Source organism: Onychomys torridus, chromosome 10 (assembly GCF_903995425.1).
Source record: "Onychomys torridus chromosome 10, mOncTor1.1, whole genome shotgun sequence".
NCBI lineage: Eukaryota > Metazoa > Chordata > Mammalia > Rodentia > Cricetidae > Onychomys > Onychomys torridus.
Genome location: NC_050452.1, coordinates 46237036 through 46259795, shown reverse-complemented (window position 1 = coordinate 46259795; position 22760 = coordinate 46237036). Strand labels below are relative to the sequence as shown.

The 22760-nt window shown below is 47.1% G+C and overlaps 1 protein-coding gene across 2 annotated transcripts in view; it reads right to left on the bottom strand.

Moving 5' to 3' along the window:
• Rell1 (RELT like 1) overlaps positions 1 to 22760 on the bottom strand; it is a 66334-nt gene that overhangs the window by 11632 nt on the left and 31942 nt on the right. For both annotated transcript variants that reach the window (XM_036200853.1, XM_036200854.1), the window contains exons 2-6: positions 20941 to 21168; positions 19141 to 19212; positions 12636 to 12693; positions 9375 to 9611; positions 7111 to 7249 (exon numbers count right to left, since the gene is read on the bottom strand). In XM_036200853.1, the coding sequence (XP_036056746.1) occupies positions 7114 to 7249; positions 9375 to 9611; positions 12636 to 12693; positions 19141 to 19212; positions 20941 to 21168 (731 nt within the window). In that variant the 3' untranslated portion in view covers positions 7111 to 7113. The remainder of the gene's footprint in view (positions 1 to 7110; positions 7250 to 9374; positions 9612 to 12635; positions 12694 to 19140; positions 19213 to 20940; positions 21169 to 22760) is intronic.

The window sequence follows — 22760 nt, the reverse complement described above, 5'->3', positions numbered from 1 at the left end:
TGAAGCACACCTGTAACCTCAGTTCTTGGGAGGCTGGGGAGGGAGAGGGGGGGAGACTGGGAATTCAACATACAGCTTGGGCTAGATAGTAAGTCCCAGGTCAGCCAAGGCTGCATAGCAAGAGCCTGCACCGAAAAGGTAAAAAGAAAGAGAAAAGGAAAGAGGGTTAAGCCATTTGCTTATAATCCTCAGTAGTTAAGTGACAGAGTTTAAAGGAAATCTATACAGTTTAAAGTCCAGCTTTTAATCACCAAAGTAAATAACCAAAAATAGAGTGCTTAAAATAATAAAAAAAATTAAAAAAAAAAAAAAGATCTCGACGGGGTGAGAGGGGGTTAGAGGATGGGGTAAGAGTGTCAGAATGCATTATACACGTGTGCAGGCCTCTGAGAACAAATTCAATTAATAAAAATAAAAACAGAAATGCCCAAGAATTAACCTGCTTTAATTTTAAAATTCTACTGTAAAACTACTAGAAGAGAACATAGGACCAAACCTCCATAACACAGTCTAGGCAGGAACCCCAAGAATCACACCCAACAAGGCACCCCCCAAGAATCACACTGAACAAAGTACCCCCAAAACTGTACTCAACAAAGCACCCCAAAGAATCACGCTGAACAAAGCAAGAACAGACAAATGAGGTTTTATAAAAGCTTCTACACAGCCAAGGGACCAACAGAGTGAAGAACAACTTCCAGAGCAGGGGAAATATTTTAGATAGATAGATAGATAGATAGATAGATAGATAGTGTGTGTGCGCGTGTGGGGGGGGGATAATATGTAGAATCTATACAGAATTCCAACAACTCAACAGCAAAAACTCAAAATAACACTAGAACCAATTTTAAAATGGGATGAACGTTAAAAACTAGTACAGATTAAAAATGTGTGAAACGTGCCACTTTCCCAGTCGGTGTTTTCAATAAGGATCACTCAGAGCGGGGAAGGAGGACACACCTCAGAGACGTGAGCCCGAGGATGCGAGCCGGGGCATCATCTTTAGAACACGCCAGAGAGCTGGGACAATGAAGACAAGGCTGTGGCATCTGGAGACTGAAAGCAATCCGATTTATTTAACTCTGAAGAACAAAAGCTTATTCTTCTAAGGGAAAAATCAAAACACATTTTCCGGGGGGGGGGGGGGGGGGGGCAGTTAAAAAAAAAAAAAGAAACCATTTTGACGGCATTGCCAAAATAAACCAGGCGGAATGTAAGTCAGAAATGCTACAAAAGGAGTTCAGGTCACAGGGGCGGGGAGGGGATGGGCAGAAGGAGAGGACAAACAGACTTTGTTTTTAAAGGAGGGAAGGAGAGAGGGAAAGAGAAACCCTACTTCGTCTGATGTGCTCTATCTAGAACACACAGGGGTCCTCGGTAGCTCTAAGGGTCAGCTCGAGGACCTCCATGGACACGAAGAGCTGAGGGTGCCCAGTCCCCTGTATAAGAAGGGACAGTATTTGCATGTCACCTGCACATGTCCTCCTGGAAATTCTAAACCATCTCTAGATTGCTTACAATACCAAACGCAAATGCAAGTAAATGCTATGTAAATTGTTACCATGCTGCGCTGTTTAGGGGCCCTGGCACGGGAAGACAGGTGTACGCGTGCAGAACAGAGGACTTGGTGAAGGATTTTCAGTTCCATACTGTATGAACCCAACAGCACAGAATCTGTGGATATGGGAAACTGACTTCTCCAAGCTTAGGTTTTCTTGAAAACAAGAGAGAAGGCGGGGGTGGGGATGGGGGTGAGCAGGGAAGAAGAACCCTATAGTGAATGTACAGTACATGAAGATACTGTGGTTAAAACCCAATTTAAACAAGGCACCTTTAAGGAGGAAAAGTACAACTTCAAAGACTAAGTCACTATATAAAAACAGGTCAGCCTTTTACTATTTTATGAGCTACTTTTTCTGCCTGCAGACTGGGTCTCACTGTGTAGCCGTGCAGGACGAGAAGACACAATGTAGCCCAGGCTGCTCTCCAGCTCACAGATCTGCCTGCCTCTGCCTCGCCAGGACTGGGAATAAAGGCGGGCGTGCATCATCACACCCAGCTACTGCTACGTTTTACGGCTTCCGTCCAGAACCAGAGATTTTAGCCCAGATGAAAACTCCCAGGTTTTCTCGGTTGAAAGTCAAGCCCAATTAACTGTCCCGAGCATATCTTCTTCAAAAACATAAGAAAATTAGTAAGAAAATGTTAACTAATATCTAATATTTTAAATTCTAGTGACTATTGCTTCCTTCCTTGTCTGGGTCCATACTCTATTTAATTCAGCATGGACACAACCCCAGACCTGTTCTTCTTGGACCAGGTTGACGTCTGTGACAGCTGAAGCCAGGCTACCTGGGTTCCACCCTAAACTCCACCAATTTGAAATGAGTTGTTTCACCTGAACCTCACCTATAAGGTGAGGTACTCAACTGATTCCGTGGATTACAAATACTCAATTACTATTCTCTCTGCTTTTGATATTTTTAGTTTCCATAATAAAAACTTTTCTTTTTAATTTCAAAATCAACTACAGTAAATTGGAGTCTCAGAGTATAAGTTTCCATCTTAAGACTACTAGGTGAATTTGACTCATTTGGACAGCACACCACTGTATGGCCACCCTCCACTGAGAGTCAACTTCACCCTAGACACTCGCTTGGCACTTGCCTCGAACCAATGCATTAATCTTTATTTCATATAAAAAGGAGGCATGGGTCTTGTATAATATTTAAAGGGACCAGCCTTAATATTATACAGCCCAGGGGCTCAGGAGAGAGATCTACGAACGGTGAGGACTATTTTAGGGAAAACAGTATCTCAGCACACCGAGCTCTTTAGTCCATTCGCTTTAATTCATCTGGAATAACGTCCTACTTATACAGCCTCAGTTCTGTTCTCGTGCCTAGCTCCTTTCTTGCTTGGTTTCTCTCTATATTTATCTACTGCTCTCTCTAAGTTCTATCTTAATTCTGCCTCATCTAGGGCCTTTTCATCTTGTTCTTACCCAGCTAGTACTCCCCCATCTGACTCTTCCTCATCTTCCATCTCATGCACATGTACTCTCTGGTCAAAATCCTCCTTATCCTTCTCCATTCTCTGTCTCTCCATTCTCTATGTTCCTCCTAAGTCTCCTAGGAATCCAGTTATGAATCCAAGCAATAACAAGTCCTTGGTCGAGCAAGGTCACTAGGCTTGAATTCTACAGGGTCATAAAGGCAGGTAAGAATTTTCCTCAGGCAGTGACCACCAGGCTTCCAGGGTCAAACAGAGGGGTGATAAGGATCACATAGAGGGGCAGTAATTGTTAATTATCATTAGCAACCCAAAAGGGAAGTGACCAATGGGGAAATGAATTAACTAAAGGCTAAATTTGGGTAATATCTAAGAAGAGGGATCTTATGTGCTCCTTTATAGTCTTAAGTGTGATTGGTAGAAAATGCTAAGAATCTGTAAGTTGCTAAGTCAATGGAAGAAAATAAAACTGCCTTCTATTTTCCTGTGGCTCCTATCTGTCCAAGCTATCTGTCATTTTTTTCTGCAGGGTGAGGGAAAGTGTGCTCAGTCGCTAGGCAACCTGTACACAGCTAGATGCCTCTGGTGATAGTTAAAGGGAGATCTGGAACTGGAGGGGAGATTTGGGAAAGGAAGTTAAGATTAATTGGCACATCCGCCAGGCCTTCTCAAACAGGTAGTCTGGATGCTTAAGTCTGTTCTTAGAGAGTACAGAGGTATCTCTGATAAGGTACTATCCTCCATCTGGGGATGGACCTGGCCGGATGCTGCCAATGACGATAATTACAGGGAGGTTTAAACTGGGGTTCTGACTGTGCATAGCTGTCAGCGCAGAGGGTTATCTAAATATTCCTTTAGTAGAGGGGAAATGGTGCCCAATCAATGATGGAAAAGCTACACTAGCACACAAGAAACTCATAGCAGGAAACAGCTGATAATCAAAAGCCAAATATCACCAAGGCTCCTTGAGCCTCCCCTTGACCTCTGGAAGGCCCTTGGCTTCTTCCAAGTGTTAGCTTTGTCACAATCAGCTGAAATCCTACTTTGTACATTTTTGCAGCTTGCAGTACATGGGCAGTTAAGAACTATTTATTTCCAAATGGACTCATGATGGAGCTTGAGCCTTCTGGTAGAACCCAACTATGTAATCCTGGTAGATGTCAGTGTGCATTGTAGAGAATATCGCATTGTAAACCAGTTCCCTGTGGTCAGGACTTCAGGTAATTAGATCAATTTCCTGAAGTCTGATATAGACAGAAGTCGGACCACAAACGCCAACTGAGCGATCTTAATTCCTTTAACCTTTCTAAACCTCGGTGTGGCTGTAACCAGGGCAGAGTGTGGCAGGAAGGTGGCCTTGCAGTCAGTTCTTGCCTGCCACTGGGCTGTGCTTCTTAAGCAGGCAACTGCTGGGGGGGGGGGGGGGGGGGGAAGAGCAGTGTCGGGTGTGTGTGTGTGTGTGTGTGTGTCACATGCACACTGTCAGCATGAGCCCACACTTCTTGCTAGGCTCTGGGCTTTCATCACCCGAGACTTCAACAACAGGCATGTCCCTTCCCAGACAGGGACTTTAATCAGCTTCTCTGATTTACCCAGGTCACTCAGCAGTCCACGTCTAACATCAAATGTACCACCACCTCTGTTCAGTACTGTTTTTCTGGGTGATGGGTATGTCCTACGTCTGCAACGCCCAACAGGGCAGACTCCAGCCTTGGCTATCATTTGAAATGTGACTAGTACAAAATCTAAATGTTTACTCTGAAGTAATTTACATGTAAGTAGCTGTGGTTATGTGAAAGAAAATGGCCCCCAAAGGGAGATGCGCTATTAGGAGGTGTGGCCTTGTTGGAGGAAGTGTCACTGTTGGGGTGGGCTTTGACGTCTCTTTTGCTCAAGCTTCCCTCCGTGTGACTCTTAGTTGACTTCCTGTGGCCTGCAAGATGTACCCCTCTCAGGTCTGGTATCATGCCTGCCTGCACGCTGCCATGTTCCCCACCATGATGATAATGGACTGAACCTCCGGAACTGTAAGTGAGCCACTTCAACTATTATTTCTTTATAAGAGTTGCCTCGGTCATGGTGTCTTTTCACAGCAATAGAAACCATAACTAAGACAGTAGCCTAGCTGACTAGAAGCTTCCCTGATAGACAAAGTTCTAGAACGATCTGTAGTAACATTCCCCAGCCCAGGGCCTAGAGCCTAGGCCTTCCTTCTCAGGAGCACCCTAAGCCGATTAGTGTGGCCCACCATCTCTACCTTACAGCCAGAGACCCGGGTACAAAGCTTGGATGTTCTCTCCGGTGACATGACCATTGATGCATGACCTACCCCGCCCCTCCCCTCCCCCTGTACCAGTTTCCTCGTCTGGGGTGACGGTGTGAGCCTCGTCAGGAAGCGTGTATAATGATGACATGGTAGACCTCAGCACTATGTCCAGAAAACTGGAATACCAAGCTAACAGCAACTGCGGCTGCTCACCATTTCATCACCCTCTGTTCCCAGTTTCCGCTCAGCTGAGAAGCCGAACTTTTCCGCCTTGCTCTTCCTCTTTAAAGAAAGTCCCTAAGCCAGGAGAGGTAGCTCGCTCACACCAGCAACCGCAGCAGGAGGCTGAGAAGGAACTTGTGAGTTCAAGGCCAGCCCAGGCTACATGGTAAGTTCCAGGCCAGCATGAATATAGTTCAGAGATTCTATCTCAAAACAATAACAACAACAAAACAAACAAACAAAAAAGCCCGTTTAGCCCCAAAAATAAGAAGGGGCCAGATCTCTCCCAACACAAGCCTACAAGAATTAGCTCTAAAGAGGAGCCAGTACCTCCAGGCCTTAGAGAGTTAAGGAACACAGCTCCTCCAGATGACTTCCAGAATGTCTTCAGCCTTCTGGACCTACAGACTATAAGGGAAGCCTCAACCAAAACCTCCTTTATCCCCTCCACTCACCCTCCCCCAGCAAATGTGAATGAACTCAGGATGCCAGCAGCACTGTCCAGCACGGCCAGGGTCACCTCAAGGCAGGTAGCCATGTCTCCACGTGCCAGTGAGACATAAAAGGCTGCCATGCCTGGCCCAAGCCTCAGTGTTAGAGTGACAGAGAGAGATTTGAACCTGGCAGCCAGATCCCGGCCTCAGGCTCAGCTCTGCCAGCTCACGGTACTGTTCGAGGACATGCCTGATGTCGTCTGCCCTCACATCCTTTATACGAGACAACCCTTCCATCCTGAGGTTCAAGCCTTGGCCTTTTACATACAACAGGCATAAAGACAAGAGACGTTCCTCAAACCAGAAAGGAAGGAGTCAGAGGGAAGCTACAGGAAGTCGGTACAGGGACATGGCTGACTAGAGAGCTCTGAAAACTTCTGAAAAAAGAAGAGAAGCCGTCACCTTGAGTTCTGAGTGCGTCAGGACAGCCCAAGGAAAGAGCAATGGTCCCAGGAGGGGAGGGGGCGGGGTCTCAGAATAATGTCATTACTGAGTACTGCGGAGTATTATCCCAGATGGGGGTATTCTCCTCGATACAAGACATGAGGGAGCACCGTTTCCTTAAACACAGTAAGAACGCACATCCTTTGCTCTGCGGCTTCCGTTTATTTTGTCTGACATAGGATCTCACTGGCCGGTCTCAAAGTCACAATCCTCCTGCCTCAGCCTCCCAAGTGCTGAGACAGTCCTGTACTACCTACCATTCCAACCTGGGTTTTGTTTTCTTTTTTTTTCTTCCTTTTAAGCAGAAAACTTAAAGAGCTTCCAACCCTTTAAAAAGCTTATTTTGTTGTACATTCTAAACTTCCGGATTTTACCCCTTTTTTTGAATACAAAGATGCCGGAGCGACACTATGGACTTCCTCCCTTGAGGTGATGCACTCCCAGCATGCTGTGTGACTCGAGGTTCACCGGTCTCGACCCCTCTCCACAAGGGGCCCTGGGCAGACAAGTAACCGTGAGGACTCGCTGCCCCACAGTCCTATCAGCTTCAGGGAAGTCCTCTTATTCCCTTCTAATGCCATTCCCACGAGGCCCCAGACCCCAGAAGGGCTCTCTGCACCTCCTCCCTACTCTCCCACACTCTGCCCCCATGCCCCCAAACCCACGGCTCACCTGCTACTCCGTGTCGCTCCGTTCCCTCTTCACGGGCGTCACGGGCACGTCACCGTTGACGCTCTCGGTCCCACCGACGGACATCAAGCTTCTCCGTTCCTTCTGGTTTGACTTGTGCTCCACCTTGGTCACTCTAAACCTGAGGAGGGAAAGGGAGATGTGACGGGGTTTGCTTTCCCAATAAGCAGGGACTATAAGTAAAAACAAACAAACAACAAACCACTCGCCTGGAGGACACCAAACAAACTCAGCCTAAAGAGAGAACGGCAACCGGCCAAGAGGGGCGCGTTCGCCTGCAGACCCTGAGCAACCACCCCTGACAGTTCACGGAGCACGCAAAGTCATCAGAGAACACTCCGTCTGAACTGCCCAGTGGCCCGAGAGCTGTGGTTTCCCACGGTGACATGGGCACTAACCACAGAACCCCGGGGAACGGGAAAAGTGGCTTACATCGCAGATGGACATAACCAAGATGGCCACCACATAACCTCCTTGAGCAAATCCACACCAGCCAGGTGGGGGAGCCCAGGAGTGTGGCTTCACTCCTGTTTCTGCTTCTCAAAGCCAAATTTAGGTTAACTGTCACTCCGAGATTGGAGAAGAAAAGGGAATAAGTTAAAGAAGAGAATTTCATGGAGAAAAGTCAAAGCTATCTACTCTCTGCTTTTCTAGAAAAATACCATCAAATCCCCAGTCTTCCAACACCAACATTTAGACAGCTGTGGTCCTAATCGCCTTTAAAATGACCTAAAATAAAAATGTCCTTCTTTGTCTAAAATGAGATCACCAGCCACCAAGAGGAGGGGCCTGGGAAGCAGAGAACTATCCTGTGGAAACTGAAAGAGCCTGAAGCAGGCCCTCTGAAAACCAGCCTGTGATGATGAAATACCCATCGTACCCAACAGCTCGGAGGGGTGGATTCTGAGCCCTGACCAATGCACACTGGACCGGAGCAGAGAACTAACTCTCCGCACATTTTCAAGGAGAAAACAGAATGTGCTTCTTCTTCTAACAGATTAAGTTCTCGTTCACTGCACGCATAACTTCCTGTGACTCAGCCCCTTAATGTGGGCCTTTATTAAGTCTGCTCATGAGCTGTGCCGCTCTGCTGTGAGTAGCAGACATTCCTCAGCCTTGTGGTTACCCTTAACACAGGACAAGACTCAACCAAGTGAGGATTGCAATAATAATGTTTAGAACTGCCAGAACTGTGTTCCTTGAATGCTTATGAGCCCCAAACTATTCTGAAACCTTTAACTGAGTCACCCTTTTTAGTTTTGACAGAAGCTCTCAGAGGTGGGTATGATTGCCTTCTCACTTTGTGCAGGGGGAAACTGAGGCACGCTGTGACATAAGAGTCTGTAAGTAGCGATGCCAGGACTGGATCAGGGTCTATGCAATGAGTCCAGGCAGCTCTCCCTAGAGATCTGTCCTAACCGAACTGCATCGCTTACCTTGCCTGACTCCTGCAGGGGTGACCTTCCCCAGTGTGACACATTCCTAGGCAATGCACTTCCTGTATAAGCTCACACTACACAAGTGTCCCCTGCAAACCTGCTCAGGTCAAGTCTCACTAAGATGTCCATCAAACAGCGGGATCTTCACCTTACATGTGGGTCACGAGGAAACGATGCTTTGGAACTGAGGTACCCAGGACACAGCAGAGATGACCTCAAAGGAAGCAGTCAGTGCCACTGGTGTGAATCTTAAGTGGCAGAGACTGGAAAGTTCTGGACCAAATCTGTCTTTCTACATTCTTGATGCATGGCAGCATGACATTTCCTAACTGCTGGGAACTCTGGTGAAGACAGGTGATCAACCGGAGCCAGTGGCATGTGAGTCAAATAAATGATACATACCACCCACCCTCAGGCCAGTTTCACTGAGAACCCCTTCAGAACAATCTCTGTTTACAAACCTGCAGAGTCATGAATGCAAGGGGCCTGGGGTCCTGGATAGCTGTGTGAAAAGCCACACATTGACCTGATCACCTGTTTTAGATTCTCACAAGAAAAACAGAAACACATGTTCTGGACACAGTTGAGAGTCTGGGCCCCAGCTATTACAGAGAGTAATTAATTGCCTTAAAACATGTTCTATATGAGCTATCCAAAGCTGTCTGGTCTGTCAGAAACATCCAAGATTCAGACCAGGACACATCTAAGAAGCCAGGCTCATGAGAACTTACTCTCAAATGAAAAGCTAAGTATAAACCTGTAACCACAGCAACCAGGTCCCACACAAGCAACACCAGGACACCTTACCTGCCAACAGAGAGGACCGTGACCTCCCCTTGACGCCGTGGCCGGCCCTCTTTGGACTTGTTGGTGGGTCTTATGAAGTGCCACCGCTTGTGCCTACAGCGCTGGCACACGTCCTGTTCAACGACACCTCCCACTGTGTGCAGATGGTGGCCGCAGACATGCTTCCCTGGGGTGCTTCCTGGTGACAAGGGCCCGGGACTCACAGGGGGGCTCCCTGGGGTGCTAGGGGTCACAGGGCTGAAGGTGGGGAGGAAAAAAGAGAAGGAAAAAAGATAAAAATGGCTGCTTAGACGAAATCCCAGTGAAGGCAGTTGCTCCCCGAGATGCAGGAAGGTTTAAGCATACGAACCTTCAATTGTACAAATGAACTTTGGGAACTGGCCCGGGGCAGCAGCACTTAGCTCTCACATAACAACTGTTCCTTCTCAACAATGGGCTGGGGAATAAGCCACTGTTTCCAAGGATGATACACAATTTGACGTCACAGTATTAGATTCTTTTCCAATACTCCCATCCTCCTTCCCATGCAATCACACTGATTGCTCACACACAGCCAGGCATCTGCCTGGAACTCCAAGCAAGATGCCCTGCGTGTGCCATGAGGGGGTGGGGGAAACCACAATTATCAGAAGACTTAAGATTGTCGGAATATAGAATCCAATCTGCCTATTACATCAAAGGGAAATCTTAGGTCAAGACATAGAAAGTGGTGCTCAATGTGTGAAAGTAGATGCTGATGTGGCTGACTACAACAGTGCCAGCTGTCTCCTAAGAATGGTTTATGTGTTGATTTAAAAACCCTCCTAGATCTTTATAGCGTATGCATTAATTCCCTCATCATAAAAATGAGGACATTGAGCCAGGTGGTGGTGGTGGTGGTGGCGGCGGCGGCGGCAGCAGCAGCAGCTGTAGCACCGCACGCCTTTAATCCCAGCACTCGGGAGGCAGAGGCAGGCGGATCTCTGTGAGTTCAAGGCCAGCCTGGGCTACAGAGTGAGCTCCAGGAAAAGGCACAAAGCTACACAGAGAAACCCTGTCTCGAAAAACAAAAACAAACAAAACAAACAAACAAAAAATGAGGACATTGGAGCTCAAAGAGCCAAATATCTTACCCAGTATAATAAATAGCACCTAAGTGGTTTGGAGATCCAAACCTAGAAAAGCAAACTGTCAAGCCCCCACACAAAAACTCCAAAGCCACACAGACAGCTGGCAGAAACCAGCCTCTGGGCTGCTGGCAGTCAGTGGACTAGCACGCATCAAAAGCAGTCTGGGCCATGCTTGAACTGAGGGCAGTCCAAACAGACCAGGCAACTAGAAGTTCCCGAGTGCTCTTTAGCTACGTCCTTAAAGTTGTTCAAATACAAACACACACACACACACACACACACACACACACACACACACACACACACACACAGTAGGAACTCCCTGGAAAAACGTTAGCTTGGCACCATGTATTTGAAAACCGAGCTCAGTTAACGGCATTCACTCAACAAGTATTTACCAAGTACCAATGAATACAAAGTCCAATTATAGGCCCCGAGTCACCTGAGTCCAGGTTCCGAGGAGCTGAGGAGCTAAGGAGCTAATATGTAGCAAGCACCAGCTATCTGGCCAAAGGCAGGAAACACGAGTCATTATGTCCTATTTTTACATCTCCAGAGCTCCCTGGGCATGCAGCCTGGTGTTCTACATGACCCCTCTAATGTGTACATCCAACACAGCCTATCTGACAAACACATTCACATTAAAGAGGTGTTAGGTACACTTTGAGAGGGCCACACAAAAAGCAGATGCTCCTTTTCACGCTGCTCCATCCCAATCCAACATACCTGCCACTTCTGCACATTCTCTGGACACCCAAACAGCCATTTGCAGATGGACTGTGTACAGGACCTGTCTACACCAGCACCTGCTTGGAACACCCGGCACACTTGACCTTCTTCTGGTCCCCAGAACCCCCCAAAGTCCAGTCTGCACCTCTCATAAGACCTTACACACCTATCTCTATGCCCCACCGGCTGAATCCCTTTGCAGCAAAGATCTGTGACTGCTCTGCTCTATCCCACACTGTATCCTGCACCCAATCAATGCTCCTGATTAGCGAAATGAAGACTTGTCTAGACATATCATCATCTCTAGAGAATTACAATGGAATCTGGTACTCCACAGCCATAACCTTTAATCAGTAATACAAAAACAGATGGTAGCAGGCATTCTAAACCGACCAGGTTATCATTTAGCTATCATTGTTCATAAAGGTCTTTTAGCACCTGAAGTGTTCTGTGTTCCTGGTAATAATCCAATGACACTAGCACAGTGGTTTGCAGACAATGGATCTGGAGCTCAGCAGGCTCAGTGAACTTGCCCATCAACAGGCGGGCACTACACACGGAGGCAGGACACAATCTCTCCACAGCTCTGAACCTAGGCTCTCACTCTTAGCCACTCACTTCACTTTCTCCAGCGCTAGCCTTTAACACAGAGTTGTCAACCAGGGTTGCTGGGAGCTAGGCCTCAAGCTTTCTCTGAGGCACTGGTGTATGGAGGAGCGTGGCTCCTCATCTAAAACCAGGAATACGCTTGGCAGAGCCAGCAAAGGCCTGGAGGCAGGGCCTTGGGGGAGCCTCAACTTCATCCTGAGAACTCAACGCTTCCCAGCCTAAGGAGCTGTGGTTAGCAGTCCCATGGCTGCTGTGTGCACAGCTGTGGAGCACTGGCGTTTCCCTTGTACGACACTGCTTGACTGGCTTCCTGCTGACTGCACCCCCATTGTATGATAGCTTTCCACTGACCGTATCCCATTCTCCCCATGGTAACTGCATAGAAGATGCTGTACTTCTTAATAAACTTGCTTGGCACGAGCCACCGGCTTACACAAGAACTCCTGGTCCAGGCTTTCTGTCTTCTCTATCTTCTAACCCCCAGCTCTTGCCCTCGACACTGAGTGGTTCTGGACCCTATTCCTGTGAGTGACAATCGATGGGTGATGGTCTCCCAAGGAAAACTGACAGTGTGTGGAGACATTTCAGCTTGTCACACTCTGAAGGCGGGGTGGTGCTCTGTCACCCAATGAGCAGAGATGAAGGGCTCTGTTTAACAGTCCTTCTTGTACCAGCCATTGCTCTCAGCAAAGACTTGCCTGACCTCAAATGTCACAGTACCCAAGGCTAGAGGCCAGCTCCAGCTGAGCAGAACACCAATGGCATGCATCTGAACAAATGAAATTGTCGCCATCCACAGGAGAGAGACACTCACCTTTCAACATCGCCCACGCTGTTGTCAGCTACCATGGCTTTCAAAATATCTGCATTCGCTGAAGAGAAAAAGAAAAAGAATTAAATGAGGTCAGTGAGTAATCACAGCCACCAGGTTAGAAAAGCTATCACTGAAAACACCTCAGGCCTTCCTTCAGTTCACAGAGGAGTTCCCGGAAGAAGGTTGAGGAGATTCCAGGGTCCCGGAAGAAGAAAGGGGAGGCTTACTTTGCAGATGGCCAACTGCCTTTGCTCTCCACTTGAACTAACAAAAGCCCCTAAGTCAGGACAAATAATTCAAACTTATGTGACATAAGAGGACTTAATTTAGACTTAGAATGTTCATTCTTTAAAATCCCAAGTATGTGAGTTGTCAACAAAAGCAAACTGAGCCTAAGCTTTCAGGCTTGACCCACACCCACGCCCTCCGTTCCTACTTCTTACAGAGTGGTCAGTCAAAGCTGCTATGAATGCCAAGTGTCGTTTGGCCGTTTAATTGCCAGGGCTGAAAGCTATTACCAACCCCTAACCTTTTCCATTGATTCTTAAAGCACTGTCCTCATGACTTATCACAATAAACTCTCCAGAGAGGAAAGAATAAAAGAATTACTGTTTACCCTGTGAGCGGATGGTAGCATGTAACATTTTACATTCAAATGACGTCCCCAGAGGACAATTACCTCTAGCTCCAACTCTGATGCTGGACGAGTTGAGAGCTAAGGATTCACATACTACTGTGCCTCGCAACCTGACTTCCTTTTAGCCCCACCCAGTTTTTGTTCCCTACCCATCCCCTCATAAAAATACAATACCGAACATCCATATCTGCTTACGACCTGTGGCGTATCTCTTGCCTTATATATAAGGGAGAATAAAGCTCTTGTTGTTTTCATTTGGGGCTGCTCCATGGTCTCCAACACCTCACTGCAACTTTTAGAAATCCATGAGGATGGGGGTTATTTTTAAGAAATACTTATATATGTCACCCCTTTCCTAAAAAAGTACTTTTTTTGCCCTTCACAACTGTGAGGGTGTCTAAATCACTGCCAAACGTAAGTTTTGATATAAAACCAAAAGCTTTTTTTACTTAAAAAAAAAAAAAAAAAAAGACTGAAATTAGATCCAGAATATCTCCACCCACACAACAACAACAAAACCACATTGACTCCGCAAAACACACTTCATAATCCTGTGATACAAGTCATTTTCCCTTTTGAATGTTCATGAGGAGTCAGAAAATAGTTTTCTTTCAGGTAACAGGCCAGGGTGTTGCTTTGGTTTGGATGTGGCTCGAACCCCACCTGTGTTGAGAGCTTGGTCCCCGGGACGGCTTCTGTAAGTGTGACCATTGCTATCCTTGGCTACCTACCCTTTGATGCTATTCTCTCTGGGGTTTGGTACATGATGGCAGCACCCTGGCCACGTGGGAGGTGGTGCTATGGGAAGTGGTCCATTCTTTGAAAATCGAGTGAAGGTGATTAGGTTACTGGACACTGCCCTCAGAATTCAGACAGCTCTTGAAGTACCCTCTCTCCCTCAGTCCCCAAGAAGGGGTCAGTATATCAGCGCAGAGTGTGCACTTAGCTTGCACAAGTCCCTGGATTCGAGTGAGTCCTAGCCTGCACAAGGAGGGAGTCAGTCAGTCTCTCTCTCTCTCCCCACTCTCTCTCTCCCCAGCTCCCTGGTTACCTGTGTTCTCTTCCTTTCACCCACTCCCAACATGCTGCTGGCCACTAGGACGGGACCCAGCCAAGCGGACCCTCAGCAGAGTCAAATCAATGAGGCTGCCTGATCTTGGACTGCCATCTTCCAAACTGATCTTCCTTTAACCAACACTAGCTTTGTATGCTTCCTCATAAATAACAAGATAAAATAACAAGGTACCTACTCTCGGCTACGGCGTCTATAAAATGTACAGTAAGTGGCCAGTTTGTACTTTGCCATCATTTATTTACCAAACTTAACAAAAGAGAAAAAAATAGTCGGGTGGAGGCAGTGGTGGCGGCGGCACACACCTTTAATCCCAGCACTCAGGAGGCAGAGGCAGGCGGATCTCTGTGAGTTCGAGGACAGCCTGGTCTACAGAGCGAGTTCCAGGAAAGGCGCAAAGCTACACAGAGAAACCCTGTCTCGGAAAACCAAAAAAAAAAAAAAAAAAAAAAAAAAAGAGAGAGAGAGAGAGAGAGAGAGAGAGAGAAATAACAAGAGGGAAAGATGGCAGTGCTGGCTGTAATAAAAATTATAATGATAAGCATTCGTAAGAGGATTGTCTTAAGTTCCCTGAGAAAACAAGAACCTGTTAAGTAAAACATAACTGCATTGGCCCATATGGGGGGGGGGGCGCACCTATAAAAGCGGGTTCCACCTATTCCTCCCCACTCTTCCTGCATGGTCATTCCACAGGCCTATGCACCCCCTTCTGTTCCCTTCCCCTAATAAACTCTTAGAGTGGGTTATGTTGTACCTCGTGGCTTTTCTCACATGGTAAACAGCGCTGCTTAATGAATAACATTGCACCCGCTGAATAAATAACACTTAATGCTTTCCAAACTTCTCCACAATGCAGGAAAACCCCACTGACCACACAGACATGGCTCTGTTCGGCTCTATAGGGCAAGATAAGTTCCGAGACAGCGCCAGGGTTGCTCTAATGCTTGGCATTCGGAAGAAAATGATCAGTGTGTGCGGGTGTGTCGAAGAGCTCTTAAAACCCTGAGAATTTCCTGAGTGAAATTTCCTGAGTCAAAGAGGAGTGCCCTTTGTTATTCATAATAAGCTACTGGATCAGACCTGAGTGTATGTTAATGAGGTGAGTCAGGGTGCAGTCGGTAAAAGGCCCTGTGATTAGAGGGCGGTAGGTAGCTCTCAGCCCCGGCCCCTGGCTCCCAAGCCTCTCTTCCATCCTTTGTCCTGTGTTCTATCCTTTTACCAGACTGCTAAGTGTAACAGTATATCCCTGAGTTCTGTGAACCATTCTAGCAAACCAGCAAACCCGGGGAGGGCCCTGGAGGGATTCTTAGATTCTTAGCGTGTAAGTTAGAGGAACAGAACTGGCCGGTAAAGTCGGGCAGCCCCGTGGAACTAAGCTCAGCCTGTGGTAGACCACACTCACTCCCAGGCAGAGTCAGAGGTGAACTGAATGGGTCGTCTAGCTGGCTTTCAGAGGTGAAGAGCCGCTTGGGTGGGAAAAACCGCACACCCTGTGTCGGAAGCATAGTGTAGTTTGGAGCTATGACTCAGTGGTTAAGAGCGCACACCGCTCTTGCAAAGAACTCGTTTGGTTCCCAACATCCACGGCGATCAGCTCACAGCTACCTATAACTCCAGTTCCTGGGAGGTGAAACACCACCTCTAGCCTTTCCAGACATCTGCTCACTCCTGTTCTCTCTCTCTCTCTCTCTCTCTCTCTCTCTCTCTCTCTCTCTCTCACACACACACACACACACACACACACACACACACACACACACACACACACACTTAAAATTTCAAAATAAATCTTTAAGAACTATGTAGTGCAACAATGACTGTACAATAAAAATGTGCCTGCCCAGCAGGTCAGCCGCTAGAGCCGACCCCGAGGGACAGTGACCTAAGCCAAAACTGATTTCTAAAACTAAAGGCACATGCTTAAGCCCTAAGCAAGAACGCCGCCGCAGGACTCTGGCTTCTCAGCGTGTATACCTTTGGCCTCATTTTTCACCCCTTCCTGAGGCTTAAGTCTATATTAAATGTTCTTAAACCCCAGCTTTGCTTCATTTGAAAAACATCATGACTATAGATTAAATTTACCCATCTGACAAATTAAAAAGTCAAGGCAGAAAACTGCTCATATCAATACTGCAAATGTTTAAAACTATATGATACAGGGGTAAAAAAAAAAAAAAAAAAAACATGGGAAAACGTTAATGGAGAGAGTGTGCTTCATGTTATTCCCTTTTAATTTCTTAATAAAAGTTTGGAGTATGGTTACATTTTTTTTTTAGACAGGGTTTCTCTGTGTAGCTTTGGAGCCTGTCCTAGAACTCATTCTGAACTCACAGAGATCCGCCTGGCTCTGCCCCCCCCCCCACCCCCACCCTCAAGTGCTGGGATTAAAGGCGTGCGCCACCACTGCCCGGCGGTTACAATTTATAAATATAGAGAGCGTCAGTTTTGGAAAGTAACAATGAAGTTTAAATTAAAATAAAGTTTGAAGTTGGGCTAACGACAGAACCCAAGTTGGGCTAACCATGTGCTTGTCCCTTACAGCGGAGAATTTTAGCTCAGAGTCAACATGAAAAAACACTAGGTTATAAACTAGTGTGCGCAAATCCAGTATTGGCAAATCCTAGGCCCTGATGAGAAGCCTCAGGAAGACAAATCCTATGTTGTCTAAGTTTGTTTATCTTTTTTTTTTTTTTTTTTTTTTTGCAAACTATCAAAACTGAAAGCGAGAAACAGCGTGGCTTGCGTGGCTGAACGGGGCACTATGGCTGGAACTCGACAGAAGGCGAGTTCTGACCACGAGAACCTAAACCCCTGCAGCCTCCCCTCCCTCACCTGTAAACTGAGTACACACCAACTTGACATGGAGGTGTTGACAATCAGGTGAGAACCCAGAGCAAACTACTAGATTTAAGCTAAAGACATAAATCACGGCTGGAAAACAGGCGAAAATCTTAGGCTGGACCAGGCGGGCACGCTCACTGAATACTGGCGTGGGGGGTGGGGGGTCCCAGCAAAGGGCCGATGGCAGGAGGGTGTGCTGGCGGAAACACACAGCATGTCAGCGAAGGGGCAAGGAGTGCCACAGACCTTAAAAATTACTCAGAGCAAAGAATCTGCTCTGGCTCGGGTGTGGCCTGAAATTCATTCATGTGTTGGGAACACAATCCCCCAAAGTCACACTGATGGTATTTGGAGGTGGGGCCTCAGGGTGACTGCCCTGATGAACATTCCGGTCTGCTCACGGATTCTTGGATTCATGGATTACTGAGGGAGTGGCTTTGTCATAAAGGCACGTTCTTTTTGAGATGATTGCTCTGTCTTTTCAGGTCCCCAGGTCAGAATGCAGCGATGAAGGCCCTCCCCAGACGCCAAGCAGATGCTGGCCCCACGAGTAGATTTGCTAGCCTCTGGAACGGTGAGCTAAATAAATTTCTGTTCTTTATAAACTACCAAGCTTGTGGTACTCATAGCAACAGAAAATCTTAGCCTATTAAGATAACCCCCAGCATTCAGAACAACGTCCCTAACTTATTTAATAACAATTGAATTCTTCACTTTCAAAGTTGGCTTGAAATACATTTCATAAGTCTGAGCATAGTGGCATGTGTCCATAACCCCAGCATTTAGCCTCCCAGGGGAAGGGTGACCTGGGTTCAGGACCATCCTTAGCCATTAATACTGAGTTCAAAGCCAGCCTGGACTACATGAGACCCTATCTCAAACAAAACAAAACAAAACAAAACAAAAAACCAAAAACCACTTAAGTCCTAGTGCCTAAGCTCTTCTTAGAAGACACAAACCACAGAGGCAGCAAGCAAAGCGGCGTTTGCAAGCAGTTTGGGGAGGAAGGAACAGGGAGAGAATCATGCATATTTTAGTGCGGGATATTGAGGAAGTTCTGGAAGAGGAGAGACACACTCATGTAGCACTTAGAATGGACACGGATGCTACTGAATTCTCCACTTCCAGATGGTCAAACTGGTAAAAATGTGTGTGTGTGTGTGTGTGTGTGTGTGTGTGTGTGTGTGTGTGTACACTCGAGCACTTCTCTCACCCCCCACCCCCGAGCACACATGCACACACATACACACGCAGGTGTGGTATATGGGAAAGTGTATGTATACGTGTGCACACATGGAGGCCGAAAGTCAAGGGTGTTTTCCCCAATCACTCTCCTCTTATTTGAAGACAGGTTTTCTCACTGAACCTGGAGCTCACCAATTGGCTAAACCAGCTGGTCAGTGCACGCCAGGACCCTACTGTACCCACCTGCCTAGCACCTGTGTTACAGGAACTTGCTGCCACTCTCCACTTCTAACCTGGGTCCTGGGGATCAAGATCATGTCTCATGTTCGTGAAACAAGCATTTACCCACTGAGCCATCTCCCTAGTCCCTTAAAACAGTCAATTTTATGTTTTATAGATTTTACAATGTTTAAGTGTGGGTCAACCAGGAACTAGGTAAGACGTGAATCCTTATGACATTGAGCATTTCACGTACGCTATTCCACAGTGCTGTGTACCAAGCATGAGTGTGGCTCTCACTGTCTCGGAGGAAACGGAGGCTTTATAAAGTCATGTAAAGCATGGTTTGACCAGAAGTTATCAACTTGAGGGCTGGTCCTCTGCGATGGACGCTGAGGCCACCAGATACCCACAGAGGCCAACGCCTGCCGGGACAATGCTAGAAGCTGAGGAATTACCGAGCTCAGATAAAAGCAGTGAGAAGCCGTTCAAATTCGGACTCTAGATCTCTAATGAGATGGACACGCCCCGAAAGAGGAACATGTTCCTACCTTCATTTTTCATGATGTAGTGGACAATCTGCCCGACGGTATCACTATTTTCATTAACGCTGTCATTCAACTCTGAAAGAGAAAAAGACAGGGCAGTGCTGTAAATGTCACCAGCGACAAGAGCAGCGAACGGACTCGAGACATTCACCTTGGAGCCCAAGACCTCACTGGACAACTTCCAGAAAGTTCAAGCACCCTCACACAGTGCTAAGATTCTGCCTTTGGTCCTTCGGCCCCCACCTTCCCGATGTCACAGCTTTGAGTTCCTCGGCAGAACACATTTAATACTCAAAAGAAAAAAAAGGCTCAGGACTGTACATCGATCCCTCCTCAAGACCACATACCCACTCACTTTGTGTGACAATACAGGGATGCATACCTGTCCCGCTGCTCTTATTTCTCCTTATTACCTTAAACCCGCAGGGGAAACAAGAAGGCTAATTAGAAGAAACACCCTTGTCCTTAGGTTTCATCTAGTTGCAGACTTGCGGTCTAAAGTGGGTCTACTGGCCTATGTTTTCAGCTGCCTTAGTAAGTATTCATCCATGTTTATAAATGCTCTTTTCGTTCTAAACAAGATACCTAAATTTGGGCACTTGTTACTTGTTTACAAGTGCAGTTGACATGGAGAACTCAGTACCAGCAGTACATGTGACAGTCAGCAGGAGGAGGAACAAGCCTCCTCTTGGAAACCATCTGTATAATTTATTTAGCAGGAGAAGAAGAAAAGACTGAACAAAGACACTGCATCCCACTTGGGAAGATGCACCGAGTAGGGCAATGGCACACCCATGTACCTGCAAGAATGTCCTCTGCACCCCAAAGGAAGCTGCTCTCCCATGGCCCAGGGATGTTTGGACAGGCAAAGTGGAAGCTGCTGGCCGAGCCAACCTACACCAGTTCTGCTCTGCTGACACACACTCAGGGCTGGTTTGCTCACTCGCTGCTCGTGACTCATCATGTTCACCCGTGTTCCTCAGCCTCAAAGGTCAGTGTGGGTGGAAAAATCAACAGTCCAGCAGGCTGGCAAGGACTGAGAAACCTTCCCTCACGGGCCCTGCGGGTATGCTCCACGGGTGACCTGCTCCAAATATCACCTCTCTGCAAAGATGCCACAGAGGGGCTGAGCAGGATGTAGGGAGTGATTGGCTAGCCCTCGGGCCCATCAGGAAACCTCCCTAAAGCAGGACTGGAAAGAAGGGGGAAACAGGATCTGTGGGGTTTATCCCAACACTAACTATCAACTCATATGCAGAGGAAAGGGTGAGCCGCGCTGACGTTCACATGGAAACACCGGCTCTTGCCACACCTCCACTGCACTATGCCCACATCCATTCGCTTAATAAAGTCCAGTCACTCGGATTTTTAGCAGAACCCCTCCCCCCCCCAACATTAACACCAGAAACCTGTTGAGACTCATTTCGTGTTCCTTATTGGACTCTTACTCAATACGGAGCTGCAAGGATTAAGGTTTATGAGTGGCTATAAGTGCCAATCACCAAAACGCCTTGTCTCAAAATTTCACAACAACCCTTCAAGATGGAGATTATCCTCATTAAAGTGAATGTCAATAAAATTAGAAATAAATACACAACAGCAAGAATAACAGGCCCAAGGCTACCAGGCTCTGAAGTAAATACTCAGCAAGTATTCAGTAAATGTAGGCAAGGTTTCAAATTCTGATTACTGCAGAAAATTCAGTTTCCTCATTCAAAAAATGAATTATAAATGAAGTTTTTTATTTAGTATCAGTTCCTTGACCCATTTGAAAAAAAAAAAAAAAAAGCAGAAGTTACTTACCTATCTTCTCTACTTTTTCCTCTTCAACTTCCTGTTCGGCCTCTGTCGTACACCGATAGCCTTTCTTCTTAAGCAAGTGGCAGATGAGGACACCAAGGAGACCCATGATGAAGAACACGGGGACAAGCACATATGCGATATATTCCGGGTGTCCATTCCCAGCGTTGTTGGTGGGTGAGGATGGAGTCGTCTCTGCTCGGGAGTGTAACGTGTGACTGCCAGTGTTGTCTGCAAAGAGGGACACATATGGTTATGTCAGATGTTTGCGATGACCCTCTGGAAACATTTCCATTTCCATTCATCGTGTACTCCAAAAGCTGCAAGCTACACCCAGGTCTGGGGGCCTGCTGCACGGGAACAAGAGGTGACATCACTGGCTAGGGCTGAAGCAGTCCAAAACCACCTGAACTACGAAGTCTCTGTAACAGGACGGAGAAGGCACAGGACTTTAGTAGAGTGCCGCTCACAGAATATGCATGCGCATGTTAAGGGTAGTACAGCACAGTACTTAGTAGTTATGGTGTGAGGACTCGAGACACGGGGTGAATGCCCAGCTCCACCTTTTAGCAGCACTCTGACAAAGAACAATGATCTAACCACCAAATGTCTCTGTTTCTTATGAAACCAATTATTGCGGGTCAAACACCCACAAGTATTTCTGCCGTGGCAAATGTTTACCCTCTTGGCCAGCACTTTCCAGGGACGCAAGTGCACCACACCACGTCAGAGAGACTATAACACGTTACAGAGGGATTTAGTGAACGAAGATGGTTAGGGTATAAAGAAGAGGGAGAAAACCAGGGGTGGCCTCAGATTTCTGGCCAGACATAAGAACAGAAGCCCAGGCGCCTGGTCATTCATTGATCTAAATAATTTGTTCTGTGTGCCTGCTGTGTGGAGAGCTGCTGCTGGGAGCCGGGGCAGGAGGGACGAGGACACTAGCCCGCTCCCATGCGGGAACTGGGCAGGTAGCATCAAGGTAGGCATCCAGACCAGGTCACGTGGAAGGAATTTATGTGTGCTGAGAGACAACAGCATTAGGACCCATTCACAAGAAAAAGGAAGCTGTGGTTTGGAAAAACGAAGTTTGCTTTTCTATCTATCACATGGACTTCTCCCAGAGGCCGCCCGGAAGGGCACACAGTGCAAGAGCCATGTGGACTCTGGAAAGGAAGACAGAGAAAGCCTGGGCACCCCACCATGACAAGTGCCTAGGAAAGAGAGAAAGCAGATTGCAGAGAAAATCGGTGGGACACACGGGGAAAACCATGAGAACACGGAGAGGAAAGGAGCCTGCCTCTTCACTCCAGAGGCTGACTGAAGCCTCTCCCTAGATGAGAAGCAAGAGCTACAGCATAACTAACATTGTGTGGGCTGCTGACCTATGGACGGACGGATGGATAGACGGACGGATGGACAGATGGGTGGATGGATGGATGGATGATGAGTGCAGTGATAGACGATGGGTGGATGGGCAGGTGGGGGGTTGGATAGATGGATGGGTGGATGAATAATTTTAACTTGAAATAACCAAGAATCAGACTTGGGGCCTGAAGGTATATGACCCTAGTCCTCATGACCCCCCTATTTTCTGGGGATCTCCAACAAGACTGAACTCTACACAGTGAGTCTGCTTATCTTCTGGTATCCAATGATCTACAGTTTCTCCTTATTAATTGTAACTCTGTCCACGCCACTCTCTGAAGATAATAGTTTCAAAACCCACCCAGGCGGTCTACAGAGGCCCACGCCCATACTCTCCTCTATGTTACTTTCTTCTGAGCACCTCTCCTGCTTTAAAATCTGTGTAAAAGTTCTTC